Source organism: Erpetoichthys calabaricus, chromosome 5 (assembly GCF_900747795.2).
Source record: "Erpetoichthys calabaricus chromosome 5, fErpCal1.3, whole genome shotgun sequence".
Lineage (NCBI taxonomy): Eukaryota > Metazoa > Chordata > Cladistia > Polypteriformes > Polypteridae > Erpetoichthys > Erpetoichthys calabaricus.
This window is the reverse complement of record NC_041398.2, coordinates 179,230,243-179,251,361: the sequence shown is the minus strand read 5'-3', so window position 1 is coordinate 179,251,361 and position 21,119 is coordinate 179,230,243. Positions and strand designations below refer to the sequence as shown.

General features: G+C 38.0%; 1 protein-coding gene across 3 annotated transcripts in view; it reads right to left on the bottom strand.

Annotated features, from left to right (window-relative positions):
- nmu (neuromedin U) overlaps nucleotides 1-21,119 on the bottom strand; it is a 79,957-nt gene that overhangs the window by 47,304 nt on the left and 11,534 nt on the right. For all 3 annotated transcript variants that reach the window (XM_028803016.2, XM_028803017.2, XM_028803018.2), the window contains exon 2: nucleotides 5,517-5,578. In XM_028803016.2, coding sequence (XP_028658849.1) covers nucleotides 5,517-5,578 — 62 coding nt within the window. The remainder of the gene's footprint in view (nucleotides 1-5,516; nucleotides 5,579-21,119) is intronic.

Here is a 21,119-nt window from a genome sequence, read left to right as displayed (position 1 = left end):
ACTCACACTCACACTGGGCCAATTTGGAAATGGCATTCAACCACACAAAACACATCAGTGGGGATGTAGGTGGAACACTGGAGTAATCAGGAGGAAAATCCACACAGATATGGGGGGAACAGGCAATGACTGGATGCAGGACTCAAATAGGGGACAATGGAGTTGTGAGGCAGCAGCACTAACTACTGCACCATTCTGCTACCACATACTAAAACATTCTCTGAAATCCATGCTTGTTTTAGAAAGTATAATATCACTACTGGGAGGCAGAGTTATTACACCAGGTTCAGTTTAAAATGGTGTATTTTATATTGTCACTAAGATAACAAATGAGGATCATAATCATCTGGTACAACAACGCCTATACTTTCACCATCATCTGTGCTAGCTCAAGAGGAACTCCTTGGTGGCAACTTTAAACTACTTCTTTTTTCCTGGACTAATATTGTAAAAAACTTTGACTGATGTTTACTTCTTATTTTGAATATCAGTTCTGCTCATTACGTATGCAGGTCATTTGTTCTTCTTTCTGTTAGCGATGCTCTGTTTGAGTGAAATGGTTATTTTCATCTCCCTTTAGAAACCTGCTGAAGGGTATTAATCATATTATTCATGGATAATTATGCAATGCAATATCCTGAACTGTCTTATTTGCAAATGGCGACTAAAAAATGAATTGCTGGGTTTGTTCCCTTATGCTCTTGTGTCCATATCTCAAAAACAAATATGGAGTAATCAAAGAATATCATTAACATCAGACCTGTTGAAACTTGTGGGTGAATAAATGAATATTAAAAAAGGACCAATAGCTGTTTATCTTCATTAAGTAAATTGTTTGGCTGAACATTTCAATAAAGAACTTACAAAGATAAAAAAAGAAAGTCATATGGAAGGACTGGGGGGTATTGGGATCAAATTCTGTTGCTTGTCAAAATTGCTTTCAGGTGCTGTAAATACCATTAGTTTTACCTTATTTTTTTCATGCGAGTAAAACAACTTTTTTTGATATTCTAAAGCAGACTTATGAGGAGCACTCAGACTTGCTAAGAACCATTTATTGATGTTTATATTTATGATGCTAACATTTAAGAAAAGTCCAACAAGGGAATCAATTGGAAATAAACAAACCAAAAAGGACTAGCCAGTGTAAAAATCAAATAAACAGGCACAGGTAATGAACCCAGGAAGTCCAATACATTTTGTGTCAAATCCCAAAATAATTAACCAAAATACATAAATGAAAACCAAAGCGAAGTTCTAGCTTCCTGAAAAGCTGTTCATTAATTTAACTAACTGTTCTAGAGATTGTTTTATAGAATTTACCCATAAACGTTCACTTAGTCTTCAGCACTTAGGATATCAAAGGCACTGTTACCATTGCTTACATACCTGGCAAGAAATGTAGCTTGTTAACAACAAATGGCTCTGCACAAAAACACAAAATGCACCATGAAAGGTAATTTGCAGCAGTGTCCAGTTTTCCTAATTTAATTGGAGCAATTTAATGCAGTATTATTGTAACTTAAAGTACCTGGAAAGAATGAAGCTGTTTTAGTTAACTGCATCCAGTGACATTCCATTAACACATAGCACAGGTGTTAGTGCTTTGCTCCCAAACCCCCCGCTCAGTTAATTGAGTAATGGTGCTTCATGGTGCTTACTGCTTCATGGGGAACCCCAACTGTGGCTGTTGATTATGTGTCATAGCTTTGTGGCTCTTCATGGAGGACAACCGGCCCCTCCTGGCTAAAAATTATATAAATCCATCTGGAATCTGTACATATGTTCTTCAAATCTGCTCAGCAGTTAAAATAAAAATTTGGATGGAACATAGATGGCGTCATATCGATGCTCAAAAACTTTCAAAGTTTGGAATTTTAAATTAGGGATACTCAGCTTGTATCCTATTAGCCTTTTAAACTGGCTCATACTGTAGATATTGAAAAGTCTACTATGGCTGCTAAGTCCTTCTTATAAGATGAATCTTTTTTCAATCTTGTTTAAACCTAAAATTTTTGCTTCCTCTATGTGATACTTTAAATTTAATGTAATAAATTTAATTTGCCAAACATCTACCCAAGCCGGTATTCTGCCCAGGTCCACCTAGTTTAGTAGCAAATTGATAAATGCAATATTCAACATTGCAAATAAATATTTCACTATACACATGGCATAATACCCATTTTCTTATTTCATTTATGTATGTTAAAAGGATCTGTGTCTACAGCGTTTAACCCTGAGAGGCAACACTTTTAATATCACTTAATTCATAAAATGTTCTTCACACCATAACCCTTCATTTTCAGTATCAAGCCAATGTTGCGCCCATCTTCATGCTACACGTTGAATTCCCATTCCTAAGTTTAATCTCTACTCTCTTATATGGGATCTTCTCAAATGTGTTTTTTTAAATTAACATAAATAATATCACATGCACCTCTCTGATTGTATGCTTGTTTTGCTTACTCATGCAATTTGAGTATATTAGTGAAACACAGTTTCTTCTGTCTAAATTAATGTTAACTGTTCGTGTGTTACTTGATCTTTTCCTTAATGGTTTTTACATTAATTTACATATGATGGATATTAAGTTTACTGGTTCATGGTTACTTGGATCAGCCTGAATGCCTTTGCAATATACTGGGATAACAATTGTTAGCTTAATTGTATTACTATGTTGAACTCATTGGTCAAATTTCAATCACATTTAAACAGGCATCTGTTCATTCATGCATTTGGACCCGTCACGGTTTGCTCCTCTTCTTATGATTTAAGTGCTGGAAGTACAGGGGGAAACTTGGAAAATCAGACAAAGAACTCTTGATGCCTCAGAGCATGTTCTCTTTTCCCAAGTGAACACCAGAACGTAGCTTGAGCAAAGAAGAACACAAGAAACCCAAGGTCTAAAGACCACTCAATGAGAGGAACATAGGAAATACCTTGCCCATTCACATCTGGTCACGTGACCCAGGGACTGAAGACAAATGGAAAGACTGAAAGTACAACAGGCACTTCAACTCAAGAAACCAAGAGGGACAGAACTCCATCTTGCTGAGACTGTTAACAATTGCATTAAAAGACATGTATACTACATCATATGGAAGATGTAAATGAAAACAGTCCTGCCTCTAGACAAGGAACATCGGCTAACTGACTGAACAGGGAGTGCAAGTCTGTTGTTTTTAAACTTGCATCATTTTTGTCATTAAGTAACTAAGTTTTATATAAAAATGGAATGAATGAAGCAGAAGCTTCTTGTCTAAACCCCCAAAGTGGCTGCACTGGCTACCCTTATAACTATATTCTCTCATTTTACTACTCTGTACTATCTTTACTGATCCCAATTCTTCTCTATTATCATCCCATGCAGCATGTGCTCATGGTTACTGTAGTAAAATAATGATAAATATGCCTGAACAAGTGATGTTTATGCGTTAAGGTCATCACAATTCAAAGCAATATTAGGTAACCTAAAGGTAGCTCCGTGTCCTGACATTTATTCACCATGCATGTTTTTATTCCTCAGACAGTTCAGTAACAGGTACTGTACGGGAGAAAGAACCAAGGTTAATCAAACAAGTAGAAAACCCTGTGTTTTTTCTCAGATTTGTGAACATTTTTAAGACATTAAAGAAAATATTAATGATAAAGTAGTAGTAGTAGCAGCGGTAGTATGAATGAGAGAATATAGTCAAAAAGCCCTGGGAAAAACTAATTATAGAGGCATAAGAAAAGTAAAAATATAACCACGATACAAAGTCAAACTCATTAAAATGCAAAAGGAAGGAGATTAAAGATTTACTGATCCTACATTACTCAATTTCACAGCCACTTAAAGTGAGAGCCTACAGCAACCAGAAAAATGCCTATGAACACGTAAACTCCACATGATCAGTGTCTTGGCCAAGATCTGAGTGCAGTGTCTGGAGCTGTGTTGCTCATCTTTGGCACAAAATACCTGCATCCAGATTTATGTACTATGTGTTGATCTGACCATAAAAAGGCCACAGCTAGTCAAAGCAGGATTATGTCACTAGAGCATAATATCTAAAATACCTTGATAACACTTTCTCATTCATGTGAATAAGTGAATGAGTTAGATAGGACTAGATCGTTAGCTTATTGCAGAGCTTTATGGCATCAATTAGGACATCTCCAGATGACCATCAATGACAAGTTTGAAGCTGGTGTTGGAATGCAGGTGCCTAGACAACTACAACCCCATATTTGGTCATTTTCTGTGACAAATCCACTTCTCCCTTGATCACTAAAATTACTAATGAAGATATTGGTGTATTTTCAAACAACATTCATTCACTAGCAGAACAGAGGCTGTCATAATATGAAATACTAATGCCTACATTGCCTCTAATCCTTGTTAAGACCCTTTTGACTATTCAGCAATCTATCATGATAATTTGGACCATACAGGAATGCCATTCCTTGGGAATGCCTAATGATTCCAGAATCCTTCTGTAACAAAGAATAAGTGATACATTCTGGAAGGACTATTTGTACTATACCCACTTTTACCCTTTACTGTAGATCCAGAGCCTAAAGTTGGTGGCACATTATACAACTTCCAGTAGAAGGAGCTGTCAAATTTCTGCAATTTCTGGATCTCATTGCCTTGAGGATGTCAGATTACAAGAGCAAATTCATAGGTGGTGACAAATTACACGACTGCGTGCTGACTATCTAACACAGTGTCACATATCCAAAATAGCATGAGCTCGCTGCATGCTGACAATTATTAACGCATTGCCTGACAGTGGTGATGCATGAAGGAAGGCTTTCCAGATATGGCAAGTTCAGCTGCCATCTCAACCCTTTTAGCTCCCTTACTCATTTCTGTCAAACACACGATATTGGATAGATGAGTCTCTCTACTGCTTGCATTGTCTAAAACACCCACATTCCAATTTTCCTCAGAATCACATTGTATGTGTTGTACTTTTGGGTAAATGCTCATTGGTTGTCAGCTCTTGAACACATATAGACCCACCTCTAAAACTTAAGACAAAGTCTGTTTGATTTTGTCAGGGTGAGTTGCAGAATGGTCTAACTCACTGGGGGAGGTAAAACTACACGACTGACATTCATGTGAAGATGCCACGATTACCCCTGACTTGTTAAAGGTTATATAAAGGATGTTTGCTACTGAAAATCACTAGAAATGTTACGTAGTGTGAAAGGGGCTTAACTCAGCCATATGAAGTACAAGATTAATCCATCACAGGGCACAGTTAGATGCCAACCACTGTACCACCCTGATGTTTCCTATTAAACAGGTGAAATTCAAAATTATGTCTATTTTTCATTCTTATTAGCAATGGGTCACAATTCATTTCTGCTGGCAACTGCCTTAGCATTTGTTCTTTTGTTGAAAATGTGTTAAGCTTATAATAAACCTCAGTGTTTATTGAATAAACTATTTAATGAAAGTTGCATGTAGTTAACCTTCAACACAGAAATGCTTGATTTCCTAAAGGCTGTATCCAATATTTAAGCCTGACCTCATTCCAGTCTTGCATTTCCTGTTCTCCCTGTAGTCCTTGGGGTGACAATACTGGAACACCTAAAATAAAAGAAAAGGAGAGACTTGTTAATTACTTTATAGCCAAATGTTACAAAATGTATATAAAGAAAGTACATTTTACACTAAAAAAGCAGACTTTATTTGCTTTATGAGACATGGGCAACATTCATTGTTATGTCTCAGCCAGAGTCCTTCCCCAGCTGGGTTTCAAATTCATGTTTTTGTTTCTTTAATTCATTTTTTATATTGATTATGTGCATGATTCTTTAACTTTTTTTTCTATGTACATTAGTTGCCTTTGCTATGTTTTGTGTTTTGGGCGACCACCTGCCATCACAGACAGGAACTGCCCTCTGCCATATAAATCCCCAGAGGGTCTTCAGCAGCTCCTGGTGGTTCTTTGTGAATGTGCTCTGGTGTTGGTGAATTATTGTGCCTTTTTCTGTGCTTTTTTCAGAATTTCTGGATTTTCGACCTGTTTGCTCCGTTTATAATCTTGCATTGGATTTCTGTTTTGGGACTTGTTCACCTTGGATTGCCCCTGCTGGCAACTCCTTTTTGCTTAGTTTGCTCTATGAAGCTTGTTGTACTTACTGAGCCCTTTGTGAAATAAACCTTTTAATTTTATAAAGATTCGGTGCTTGCCCTTATTACTATCTGAGGTATGTTGGTTATATTATCCTGTAGTGGACATTACTAGAAGTGATTGGGACTACATGCTTTGAAGCTCTTCAATGCTTAGGACTCTCAGTTCACAACATCATGTACTGCCAGACTTTTTACCTATGAAGACAACAAAACCACCAAACTATGGCTTGCAGAGACCCTGTCCAACAAATAATCTTTTTAAACTGAAAATTTATTTTATGAAAATACAAAAAAAATGTTCAAAAGAGCAACAACGCATATGCCAAAAAAGGCAATCACAGCAAGTCCCAGTACACAATCCGTTAGCAAAAAACCAAAGACAGAGCAGAAATAATGAGAAAAAACAGTAAATCCACATAAAAAAAACAATACTCACTATAAATTCATTGACACTTCAATGATCTGCTGGTGAGATTATCTGGCTGGGTCAATAAATAGTCAGAGGGTGCAGTGCCATATAGTCAGAGGGTGCAGTTCTACGCATACAGTATACAGAATGGTGGCACATTTAAAGTTATAGTACACAATTACTAAATAATAGACAAACATAACAGAAATTACATTAAAAAAATAATCATTCAAAAACAAAAAAAAAAGACAACAGAAAAACAGAGGATAAATACAAGCCAAGTAAAACAACATGAATTTAACACAAAACAGGGAGAGAGTTCTTGTGTTGTGTAAGACGCATCCTTGCTGATACAAGCCCAACTTGTCATTGGGACTGAGGGAATTTTCCTTTAGAGTCGCTGGCTTACAGAGCTGTTATGAGTCTTGGTACTTTTGCCACATGAAGAAGAATCAGTGTGTGTGTGTGTGTGTGTAGGAATTGTTGTTTGAGAAAAGCCCTGAGCAGAGATCAATAGTGAACTATGAACTTCTACATATCTGCAATTTTACAATAACATTTTCCAAGCAAATTTCCAATACATGGGAAAATGAGTTTCTTTAATTCTTGAACATTTCTGTGCAGTTATTTTGTATTAAATGATTCCTGATTGCAGCAATTATTTGTTTTACTGTGCTGCAACATTGCCTTGTTTTTCATATGGGCACTACCATGTTACGAATCCCATTACCGGTACTTCCAGTTGCCAAGAAACACAGTTTCAGTGTGAACCCTTAAATACCAGTGCAACGTTTCATTTTACTCATGATTTGGATAAAAAACTCAAGGAAACATAGTGCAAATTTCTCCTTTTCGAATTGCTTATTGCTGAGCTTTTGGTTTTTCCTCTAACTTTGCTTTCTGATTAGCGATTAGGCTTTAGTGCAATAGGATTCATGTTTTTAGTTTTAACTTGTTTCTAGTTTTGGTACTTTTTATCTTGGGGTCTTCTTCCAGAAGTTTCTTTCAGGATGAAATGAGGTCATTGTGGGACAAGTATGGTAAATTCACTATTGGATATTAAAAATGATTTAAGAAACAAAACTGAAACTGTGTTTGAGAAAACATGTTTAAAGCCTGTTACACAAGATCTACCAAAATCAAGACAAATGCAAGCAAAAGATCATTAGTGATGCTCCAGTTGATCGGCCAATGATCTAAATTAGCCGATTATCACTCCATATGACTTGTTCGATGATTGAAAAAAAAGTTTTTTCAGTATCTGCTTTTCTAAGCTGTATGGTAATTTAGTTATATAGCTCCTTTATGCAGAGTATTACAGTACCTCATGTAGTTTTGTCCCCAGAACTTCATGTGAACAGAGAGCAGGTGGGAACACTTTAGAAGAAAGAAAGAGAAGACCAGGATATTGGTTATTACATTAAGGAATGTGCATGGAGAGAGATGGCAGATATATATTTTGCTCAGCTGAACTTGGAGTGAAAGAGTGAAAGAGTGAATTAAAAGAGAAGCTGCTTTAATGAGTCCAGTCCTTTTCATTTTGTCCTGTAATCAATATGTGGACACTCCTTGTCTGAGTGTGGATGGTGAACAAGCTTGTATTTCTCACAGCAGCTCACATTTTTAACTGAATAAAGAACAGATAAACAAGAATATGCCATAATTGCTTAGTAAACAACAGGTTTGTTAGTTTAGGAGCCATATTTATGTATTTTACTTGTAGACTTATCAAACATGTTAGCCATGTAATTTTTGATTAACATCTAATATACATTTTGTTAGGACCATGGCTTGCAGTTTTGACAAGCATTTTATTGTCTTTCATGCCACATGCATTATTGATAAATATTTTGTGTACATGTTTTATTAGTTAAAAAATATGTATTTTAACCGGATTATATTTATTTTAGTATTTTTTATGGCCACTAAACAATAAGCCTATAGAATTTATTTCATTAATAAAAATAAAAATGGACAGCCAATAACTCCAGTTTAACTATAAAAATATCACTTTAATAGAGAACATAAGTCGCCTGCATGACTAATTATGCAAAAACATAATGTAAAAAATGTAAAAGGATAAAGAAAAAAAAAATTGGAATCAGTATCAAAATCACACAGTTCTAGTAACATACAAATGTTGCATAGAACATTTTAGACTTTTTCAGGTAACTATTGACAACATGGTGGCACAGTGGTAGCACTGCTGCCTCACAGTAAGGAGACCTGGGTTTGCTTCCCGGGTCCTCCCTGCATGGTGTTTGCATGTTCTACCCATGTCAGCGTGGGTTTCCTCCGGGTGCTCTGGTTTCCTCCCACAGTCCAAAGACATGCGGGTTAGGTGCATTGGCAATCCAAATTGTGCTTGGTGTGTGTGTGCCCTATGGCGGGCTGGCGCCTGCCCTGGGTTTGTTCCTGCCTTGTGCCCTGGGATTGGCTCCAGCACACCCCTGTGACCCTGTGTTGGCTGACTATTGACAACTGTATATATTGCTTGAACCATTTTAAATCATTTTCTGAATTAATTTTTCACAGTGTACAGCACTCTTGCTGTTTCCCATGAGTGCCACCAGGGGTTCCTACAGGGATATGTGATCCCTGGTCTCTGAGACCTCTGATTGGCCCAGAAGTACTTCCATCGGGAAATGCCCTGGCAGCGAGTCAGAGTTGGGTGGAAAGAGGACAAAGCTTGCCTGGAGGTGTCAAGGAGAGGAAGGAAAGAAATAAAAGAGGTATTGATAATAAATCATTTATTAGAACCCAGGACATGTGTCTTGGTGGTGGTGTCTGAGGTTTGCGTTGCTGCAATGCCCCTTACTGGTCCTAGGCGGTGTAGTCAGCAGGATTCTTAGCCATCTTTTGACAGGGACCTTTTTACAAACTTTTTCTTGTGGCCGACATTCAGAGACTAGCCAACACAATAATTAAATGTGACTGTTTTTTCACCTAAAAATGGAAAAAATAAATCCTCCAAAGAAAATGGAAATCTTGCAATGAGTCAGACACCTAGTCATAGCTCAACTATGGAGCTATCTGGTTGGGGGTGAGGAAGATAAAGATGCATTTCAGGCCACTGAATAGCACAAACACCAGCAGTGAAGGGTTATGTGGACAACTACCAGTGAGACGAGCTTACTGGTGCTCTCAGTGAATGCCGGAGAACAGTATAATTTTTATATCTCTTAGTCACACATCACATGGCATGCAGCCTGCCGCATCTGTTTTTCCTCAGGTGAAATGTTGACAAGAAGCCAGTCTGGAAAGGAGCATCTGGAATCCCTATCCGTGGATGACGGTCACATGTCCAAACCCGAGAATCAGAGGGAAATGTGTAATGGCAACCAGAACACCAATCTTCAGATCTCACAACACCTCTCTGGGAAGCCGCAGAGATAAACAGTCAAGGTGAGTGATTGTACTTCTCATAGTAGCAATGCCTGTAAGTTCTGGGAATTATGTCTGGAATCCGTCGATAAATTGGAAAAGATGGGACAAACAGGTCAAGATAAAGACCATCCCCGGACCACACTTCCTGAAATGCCTCCAGAAAACCGTCTGAGCATGCACCAGTAGAGAACGGGGCTTTCGACCTCACAGATAGCAGAACACCCCGAATGATCGTCTGATCTGTGTGATTTATACAAACTGCTTTAGTCAATACGGACAATAGTGTCAATTCTAAAACATTTGGAAACAATGTTAGTTGGAGGCATTTGACAAGTAATTATGTTATCAGGGAATAGTATTGCTTACCGCTGTCAATTTGACTACACAGGTGAATGGTCATGGTATACTATGTCATAAGGAAATGCAGTGTGAAGTGGCCCCGGACAAATGTGAAGGGAACCCAGTATCATTTGTTTTGACAGATATGGCTGAAGATGTACCCCTGTCCGTTCCTCTGGTAGACACTGTAGCACAGAGTACTGAGGTCATACTGGGCAGGGAAAACAGAATGCAGACCAAAGGGGTCCTGGACTTACAGTTTCTACAATAGATAAATGTATGATGGTTGATCTCTCACTACTTGAGCCATCAGTCAGAGAAATGACAGTTCAGACTGAGGTGCCCAAGTCAGGTGAGAAATAAGTAGTTCAGAGAAAAAAAGGCCAGTATATTAATGTCAGAATCTAAATTACTCAGACTTCTACAAAATTTGTGGATGTCACCCCTTAAAAAATGGAACAAGTGGTACAGACAGTCAGGGGTCCATATTTTATTCATAGAGTATCTCAGACTGTTCCCCTACCACAAAATGAAGTGGGTAATTGTGCTAAAAAGTCATGTTCTCCTAATAATCGAGAGAAAGAACCCCAAGGGTCATATGATCATGTTGTTCCTACCCCGATGATCCTGTAGAACACAACAGGAGTGTGGAAATCCACAAAACAGAGGGTCAAGCCTGGTTTTCCATCCTGATTCTAAACCCCCAGGACAAAACATTTGATGAAGGGACTTTCAATGCTTCGAATGTCATGAAATTGGTCATAGTTGGAGGCACTGCCCATATAAGACGCATGGAACAGCCAAAGACTGCTAACGGCAGGACATTTCCTCTGCTGACTGTTGTTTTTTTTATTTCAGAAAGAAGTCAGGTACACTGTGGTGACTACATCTATTGGCAAAGAAGTGTGCCCCTCACTGGATTGGCTGCCTCACCATTCAAGACTCAGCTGAGGAGTGGAAGGCAATGTGGTTGGATGGGCTCTGGTTCCTTACCTGGCTGGGAGACCAGTAGGATGGAAGACCACCTGGCAAGGCTACGGGCTTCCCTGACAAACAGATGGCAGCCTACGGGCAATGCTACCAGTGCAGACACCGATAAGGCATGCTGGGAACTGGAGTCTGATAGAGCAGCCTTGTCATGAAGCAATTGGTGCTACAGGGATACATAATCCCTGCTCTCTGGGACTTCCAATTGACCTGGAAGTATTTTTTGCAAAGAACATGGGGGCAGTCTCTGATGAACACGGAGTGAGATTCCACCGGGACATCACTCAAATGGAGCAATAATGGCAACCAAGAAACACCTTCAGAGGAAAACACTACCAAGTGACTACTTTCTGTAAATAATAATTATATTTAAAACAATTATATGTATAATTTGTCATTTTCAGACATGTATAGTACTTTTTAAAATAGTTTTTTTTATAATTTTAAACCTCCATCTCTTAAAACCTGACGTTGAAGTGGTTTTGGCATGAAGTTAGAATGCCCCCTTGGCACCTCCCACAATACATGTACTAGATACAGCTCATTGGACAAAGAACATGGCCTGCTGCTGGAATTCTGCATCTCAGTTAGCACAGGAGTTTCAGGGAGTTCCCTAGGCGGTGATTCAAGTAACTGCTGAGGATAAAGAGGCCTGATCAGACCCACTTGTGTGCTGCCATTATAAGCCTCATCAGGATAAGTGAATAAGAATGAGGTAAATAGGAGTGTAGCACAGTGGTTAAGGATTTGGACTTGCAATCATGAGGGTGTGGTTTCAATTCTGCCACTGGCATTGTGTGGCAATGAGCAATTCACTTCACCTGCCTGTGCTCTAACTGGATCAAAAAAAGAAATGTAGCTAACTCTATTTCAGATATTCAAAGTCGCCTTGGACAAAGGTGGCAGGCAAATGATAATAAGTAAGAGTTTAAAAAAATGGCAAAATGAAAAAAATAGTAATTTAGGGCATGGTACTTTTATTACTGGTGTCTACACTTTATATTATTCATGTTGCTCTTATTTTTTTTAATAAAACGGTTGATTTTTATGTGTTTGTGGACTCTTGTTTGCTATTTTGGGTTGGACCGTTTAAAAATCAGGCTACCTATCAAAATGTTAACCTAATTCCCTACATAAATGTTTATAAACCTTTTTGCCCCTATTTGTGCACTTCAGTTAGGCTATACAAACTTCTATTTATGGCAGATATGTTTTCATCAGGTATTTTAAGGCTCATTTAATACAACCACTTTGAGGGCTTTCTTTATGTCCATTGGTAAAGCTAGTTCAATCTCTGCAGGCAAGCTTAAATACAATTACATTTAACATCTATTTGTTTCAACTTATGTTGCTCCTTATGCTGCCTGATTGTGTTAATTACACTGTCTCTATTTAGTCTTTTCTATGCATTGATCAATGACTGTTGAATTACCTTGTAAGTAACTCTGCATGATGATAACTTGAAATAATGCTACGTGACAAGATGATTAATTGATTGATTTATGTATTTACTTTCCCTTCAACATACAATTGAACACAGTAGCTCAGAAGTTGATTAATCATTTTAATTAAGATTTGTAATTAATATACAAGTAACAGGACCACATTAAATGGAGAAAACTCATTACTTTGTACAGAATTCACTCCAAAACAGGTAACACAAAAGGACCTACCCTACACAGACTGTTCACTTATCTATTCGTTTCCTGGACCATCTTAGGGGTCAGTGGGTGCAAGCCAGGAGCCAACCTGCACAGTGAGCCAGTATATCACAAGACAGCAGTTACCCTCTCACACACAGATCTACTGTCACTTACACCACGATAAATGTAAATCACTAGTCAACCTAACCAGTACATCTTTATGTTTTTGGATTAAGTAAAAAAAAAAATTAACAAAAGTACAGTTTTGAGAAATCATTTATTAAACTCCTGTCAAACCATCATCTAATAATTACTAGGCATATTAGAAGCCTTGTGCAGTGATGCTGCTAGTGGTGAGTGAGATCTCTTCCATGTAGGTTTTATGCAGAAGACAATAAGTTTGATCCACCCTGAAACCTCTACCTTCTATAAAACAATTAAAGAATCAAAAAATAACAACTACTAAATTATCAGAAGAGGTAAAAAAATTATATTATAAATGAAAATGTGTTAGAAATTTGAAATGTACAGCCTGAACTGTAGATTGTATGGATGTGAATAGTGAAGACAGATATCACACATTTTAGCCAGTATGCCAGCAGGGTGCCAGTCCATCTTAACTCACTTACTCAATCTCCATGCTAATTGACCAATTTACATTCACCAAGTGATGCATCACACATATATTTGGGATACACGAGGTAAACAGGAATCCTCAGAGGCACATATAGACATGGGGAGATGCTGCAAACTCCTTACAGGTAATGCTCAACACGACTGCAAACCCAGGACTCTGCCACTGTGCTGCCTCAAGAAATGCTAATTACAAACAATAAAAATGACCCATAATCAGAAGTAGAAGGACCCATTGATCAAATGATATATTAATACTGGCATTTTTTTAGTATTAAAAGTCTATTTATAAACAACAAACTGCATTTCACTAAAGTTTTGTGCAAATCATTATTTGTAATAATATTTATAAGAGACACTATGTACCAAAACACAAAAGGAGAAATGAATCCTATTTAAGAATTGTATCAGGGAATGGAAAAGTAATGTTAGGGGAAGGGGCAAAAAAATAAGAGGCAGGTGAAGTTGGGAAATCCAAACAAAAGACAAGAAAACAGAGTAACCAGAACAGAAGGAAAAGGCAAGAATGTAGTTAAAACAAAGAAGATTTAGAGCCAAAGATCCTAACATTATACTGGTTTTGATTTCTCTTAACTGAAACTATAACAAAGTTTGTTTTATTTAGAAATGATTCAACACTTGGATGCCAGAAGCTGTGCCCTACCAATATCATCTTTCAAGAGCTGTAGCAAAATGACACACACCATCACATGACCAGCAGTGGGCATAGCAATCATAAAGAAAATGAGTGAAGTTGATCACAACTTGAAATAAATCACAAAAAGGTGGTGACCATCCAAGAACTGAATCCAAAATTGTGTTGATATGAAGTCACCATCATAACAAAGAAACAAATCAATAATGAGAAAAACATCAATAGAAGTTCCAAAAACGAAACAAAAAAGACTACAGGGAAACCATAACATAAACTCCTGACAATTACTTCAGCATATTCATGTGTACATGTTGATGAATCTGAGATTCTACTAAAAAAAGACCCTTGTGTACAAGTGTAGCACCTGTGATCTTTAAAGTGCATGTCCTGAATGATAAAAGTTTGAGAGAGAGGGACCAGGGCACAACCGTAGAATGATTAAGAAACGAGGCAAAGTAGAAAGGAAGGAGTCTTAATCACCAAAAACTCAAAATGTACCTTTTAGTCCTTTCCCTACAGATATCTTTTCTATCACAAAGTTTGATTGTTTGCTTTTAACCAGAAACATGGACATTTGGGGCACAGAGAAGCTGTCCTAAATAATAACAGCAATTAGACGTCAATCACCATGCTGCTCAGAATAACTAGGACAGCAGCGAGCATCATTGCCAACAAAAAAAGGAATACAAAGCCATGAAGAGCTTCAAAATGGCATCATGAAGACATCAGTAACAAAACAGTAAGACAACAGTAACAACTTAAAAGAGCACTAAAATTTTAAAATAATACACAAAATCTGTTCTTTGTAATTAGTAACTAATAATCACAACAATTATCAGTCACAAAATATAAGATGCTCATATGGTTTTTAGTCCATTCAATACACTGCAGCCTTACTGGATGTAATTATTTTCATTAATTTTCTGAAGTGAAACTAAAACTAAGCAGTATTCAATGTGTCAGTGTTGTTAGTTGTATTTTTTTTTAATCTTGGTCACTGCTCACAGCAGGCGCATTTACCTCTGGATGCTCGTTTCAAATACAATGTTTAATTTCAACCTAGTATATCCAGACAATAAATGCCTCTAAGTTCAAATCCAAAGGTTTGGTCTAATGTCACGGTACATTTCTTGCATGGTTTTTCACAAATTTCAAAGTACATCAACATTTCTTCAACACACTTTCATTTTTTTTTTTTTGTAAAGCCATTAAATAAGGAACCTGAAGTGAACACTGGCATACAACACTAAATTAAATGTTCTGCCAAAATAAAAAGAAAATGGCAGAGGGATAATGTTACGAAGGACCAGGGGCTTCATGTATAAACGGTGCGTACGCACAAAAATGTTGCGTACAAACGTTTCCACGCTCAAATCGCGATGTATAAAATCTAAACTTGGCGTAAAGCCACGCACATTTCCACGGTACCTCATACCCCTGGCGTACGCAATTTCTCCGCTCAGTTTTGCAGTCTGGTGGCACCCAGCATCAAAGCAGTGCTACTGTTCCTGTGTGGTTACTCTTTCTTTATTAGACCCACGTTCCTGACGCGGCTTTATAAATACACTGAAACTAACTGCATATTGTTTATTAGTGTAATGCATCTGATTGTAATTAACCTGTAGCAGTATAATGGACCAGGGAATAGCCATAGTATTCCAAACACCATAACTGCTTTAGCGTTGTTACTCTCACTGCATCTTCTTCTTCTTTCAGCTGCTGCCGTTAAGGGTTGCCACAGCGGATCATCTTTTTCCATATTACTCTCACTGCACCACTCGGAGTATTTATATCACTGTATCTGAGTGGGGAATCACAGCAGCAGCTGATCGGAAAGACAATTATCGGGATACAGCATCAAGCACATGCTGCCTCAGCCATGGCAAAACGCTTCAAAGCCTTTCAGAAACAGTTTCATCCCAAGAACTCTAAATGCACTCAATCAGTCCATCAAGTGCTCCTTGTAGAACTGTTTGTACTTATAAGTACAATTACCCCACTGTAAACTTGCACTACAGTTATAATATTACACAACCTGCGCCACTTTATAAAGCGCGTAATTTGACGATATCATGTTTAAGATGAAATGCAGCAAAATATGTTGGTTATATTATACAGATAAAACTTAAACTTCATTTAAATAATCTGTATTGTTAATAATTAAACATGTGAGGACACAATGCCGCAGCACTAGCTAGTTCATGGATTGCTCCTGCCTTGCGCTGTATTCTTGCTGGTGCTGACGCGACACTGGAAGTATAGACGGATAGAATAATTAAATACGTAATACGAAGATATTTCAATGTTCCTTAAAAGTTTTGAAGAATCGCGTTCTAAGCTTACAGATGGCTTAACGTCTACTACAGAGCTGATTGTGTGGCGATTGGGTATTTGGAGAAAGAAAAGTAAGGACAGGAATTGGAGGTTAGTACGTTTGAAAGAGACAGTACTTCTGTAATAAATTATTTCATCGAAGGTCGCGCATGGCACAGCATGCCTCTTGCGGGAGATATGAACAATCACTGCGCCACCGTGTTCCCATGTTTAATAACATGCTTTCATTCCTATCATCATGAAAAAGATATCATGTATACATCTCAGTATTTTAATTATTCAGAGAGCTGTAACATCATGAATGTAATGGATTCTGTGTCCTGTCGGAGAAAGAGAAAGAACGGAAGCAAGTAGTGATTCACACACACAGAGCACATAGAAGATCAAATACAGAACAAAGCATTTAACGTGCTACTTTAGTTACGATGAGATTTGAGAAACTAGTAAAATAAACGATTTTAAGATGAAGTTTATGATGTTCTACTTTAATGACAAAATAAACTATGTGATTAAAGTGGAAATTTTGAGATTAAAGTTGACATTTCGTGCTTTTTTCCCACTGTGTGCCTATTTTTTTTTTTTGTCTGTACTCTAATAAGCTTTCATATGACACTCAGACGGTGGGCTGCGACTCCACTTTTCACGGCGACTTTGATATGTGACAATTTCTTTTTTATTTCGGGCACTGTGCGACTTTGTGAACTTGAGCTTTCGAGTTTCTCCGACACGCTATGTCACTCGATCAACTTCCTTTTGTTGTTTATACCACTGTTTAAACCAACAAATAATACGTTTTTTCCTTTGCCTCCACTTGGTATTCGCTGAAATTCTTATATTTTCCCCCGTGCTTTTCCCATTGTCTTTTCACAGAAGGCTATTTATATCGATTTGCATATTCAAAGAGGCGTAATTCTGGGAGGAGTTGGAGTGGGACAGAAGGCTTGTGCACGTGCGTTACTTTTCACGCTGATCGGGATTTATGTAGCGGAAGAATGTGGAAGTTTGTGTACGCAGAGATTCCTGCATCTAGATTTTTCTGTGCGTACGCACATTCCCGCTTTTGTGCTTACGCCATGTTATAGTGTGAGTTCTACGCATGGCGTTATACATGAGCCCCAGGAGATGAAAAGGACAAATTCAGAGGCAAAATGTAACTTGCTAGGAGTCAAAGAACCAGGAGATCAAAACAAGACAACTAACTAGCCCAATACTTTTAATAACAGCAATTTCAAAACACCATGTGAAAGTATTAGCCCTAAAGTACTTAAAAATACACTTCATACACCATGAAAGTTTTTAGTCATCTTTGAGAATCCAGAATCTTGGACACTAAGAATAGCGTGCTTCCATCTTATATATCTTTGGAGCGATGAAATCACAAAATCGGGGTTACTTGTTTCAAAATGGCCATGGCTGCCCCCACAAATAAAATCTTTTATGTGCAAGGACTCTTGATGCAGGGGCTCCCTGGAAAGCGTGTGGCAGTATGATGGGTTGGTGCAGCCTCAGTTTCCTGGTTGTACTGCCTAATACTAGGGATGTGGGGTTGTGTGGGTCTATTTTACATGTTAATTGTTACACATTTTAAAATATTGACTTATTTTCAGCTTTGTCAAATAAAATAAACAATCACAAAACAAAAATTACCTTATCAAAATGGCAACATGAAATTAAATAAAAATAATGACAAAAGTGGTACTGTAGAGTTTATTTATGTTAACTTCTTTTTTATGTTGTTTACAAATGTGTAGGCATAAAAGTTAAAAGTATGATGGCCAAAAACTACTTTGAAGAGTACAACGTTTCTCAAAATGCACTTAAGTACAAATAACAGACTAAATGTAACATGTTACTACCAATCTGTAGAAATAAATATCGGTCAGAAAGCTGTTGTTAGTTTCTACTTCAAAAGCACAAAAAGACAGCACAACATATTCAGTGGACTTATGTGCAGCAGCATGTACTTACTAGGAAGCAGAAATCAACCAAACAGAATTATTTTGCATTGCAGTTCCTATCATTTACATTAAACAATGTGGTAGCTCAAAAGTGAATAGTCAATAAATATAAGATGTGACATCATCTAGGCACGGTGGCGCAGTGGGTAGCGCTGCTGCCTCACAGTTAGGAGACCCGGGTTCGCTTCCTGAGTCCTCCCTGTGTGGAGTTTGGATGTTCTCTTCGTGTCTGTCTGGGTTTCCTCTGGGTACTCCGGTTTCTTCCCACAGTCCAGGTTAGGTGCATTGGTGATCCTAAATTGTCCCTAGTGTGTGTGTGTGTGCCCTGCGGTGGGCTGGTGCCCTGCCCGGGGTTTGTTTCCTGCCTTGCGCCCTGGGATTGGCTCCAGCGGACCCCCGTGACCCTGTAGTTAGGATATAGAGGGTTGGATGATGGATGGATGGACATCATCTAGTAAGGTGATATTCATGTGACAAGTTAAACTGCAGTGTTTTTACATTTTATCAGACAAACATTTCAAGCATACAAAGTGCTGTGGCAGTTATTTATTATTGTGGTTACTGTAAAACTGTCAAAATCTAAAGTTAGACAGGAGGCAAACCACTTCTAACTACACAAATGAAAAAATTGTTCAAACTAATTTCTAATATTGAAAACACATAAGTTGTCTTCTTTGTTTTGATTTTTTGACTGTTCTTTAATTGTAGACTTTAATAAAAATGTTTTTTGCTATGTCTGTCCGCATGCCCTGATCTGCATTCACTATCTCCCTATGGGAGTATGACCCATCTAAGAAAATTACTTTAAGAGAATTTCAGAGTTATGACATCAACATTGCAGCCCTGAACAAGATGACAGGAGAAAGTTTAAATAGCTGGTCATTCTTTCATAAGAGACAGCTGGCCAAAGACCTGTGTATGTAATCACTTTAATATCAAGAACAAGACCTTTGGGCAAGTATCTGCCTTTCTACTGAAATTAAAGTGCCTAATAACTTTTTATGTCCAGCTAAATAACTAGTATGCATCCATCATTGTCTGGGCCTATAGTCGGCCATCATCATCTGGGCCTATGTGCTAATGCTGGTTGGCAATCAGAACATCACGAAACAGTTTTACATCTATTTGCACACAGTACTGACCACCATGCCCAAGAAAGGCAAGTAGATCTTGCTGAGAGACTGGAACAAAATGATTGGGTGAGACTCCAGTTTATGGTAGGGTAACATTAGCAATGGAAGGTGTAGAAATGGCATCTTCTGACAGAACATAATCATGTAATCACCTACACCCTGTTCCACCAGAAGAAAACACATAAGACAACGTGCTACATACCTGAAGCACTGGCAAATCCTGGACTATGTAGTCATCAATTCTAGTGGCCTTAAGGGCTTCTCTTTCTGACAGGCTAAATACTGAACAAGTCCTTGCTTGATAGACCTTTGCCTTATATGGCTTATCTGCAAACATCAATGGTGCCCAAAAGTAAATAGGGAAGAAACTCTGTGGTAGACCCTTTCAATAAACTACAAAGAGTGCTGAACTTTAGGAATGTCTTCCTGTTCAACATAAAAAACTGCCCTATACTTAAATCCATCCATCCATTTTCCAACCCGCTGAGTCCGAACACAGGGTCACGGGGGTCTGCTGGAGCCAATCCCAGCCAACACAGGGCACAAGGCAGGAACCAATCCCAGGCAGGGTGCCAACCCACCACAGCCTATACTTAAATGAATTGTGAAAATCTGCTCAACTGTCATCTAACAGACATGTGTCAATGACAGCACACATCTTCTGGTATCCTTGTGATGGATTTTCCTTAAGAGCAAACCTTTATTTTTAGCTTTGTTTAGGGAAAGAAACCTAAAATAGTGTTACAATCTTATTTATTTTTTGCTTTGCTTCTATTTTCTCACTTTTGTTCTGGTATCTGGTGGGATTTCATTTTGTGAACTTAGACCATGTCCCTTGCTTTTAGTTTTGTGCTTCACTCTATCTCCTGGTAATTTGCTTGTGCTCAGAATGAATTAGGCGCTCATAATAATAAAATAGCATGAGTATGATACCAAAATCCAGGCCATCCTGGACTGTAATAATAATAATAATTCATTACATTTATATAGCACTTTTCTCAGTACTCAAAGCGCTATCCACACAGGGAGGAACTGGGAAGCGAACCCACAATCTTCCACAATCTCCTTACTGTAAGCAAACAAGCATTCTGTGCACGAGAAAAGTGTGAGGAAGACCAGTGACTCAAATGAGAAGATGAATAAACAAACAGCGGCAGGAGAGGAAAGCTAGAGTTTTTCTGATTTCCATCATTAATACTTGGTCCCAAAGTACAACTTTGCTATAAAAAATTACATCCCCATATTGTAACTCTATGAAGAGCACTTTGGAAGAACTGCTGAAGCATGAATCCATAGTGACAGATTATCCTTCAAGTGGTTCCTAAGCATGCAGAAAATGTGAACCACCAAACCAAAAACATAACCTTTAAGCAAATTAATAAATAAACAAGTTTTTGCAGCTCAATTGGTATTCCTGCAGAGATACTATATGTAAGCCTGGAGCAGGGACTTATATGTACACCTCATGAGATCAGTAACAAGATGTTGAAGAATGAAAAACAAAGCACCAAAGC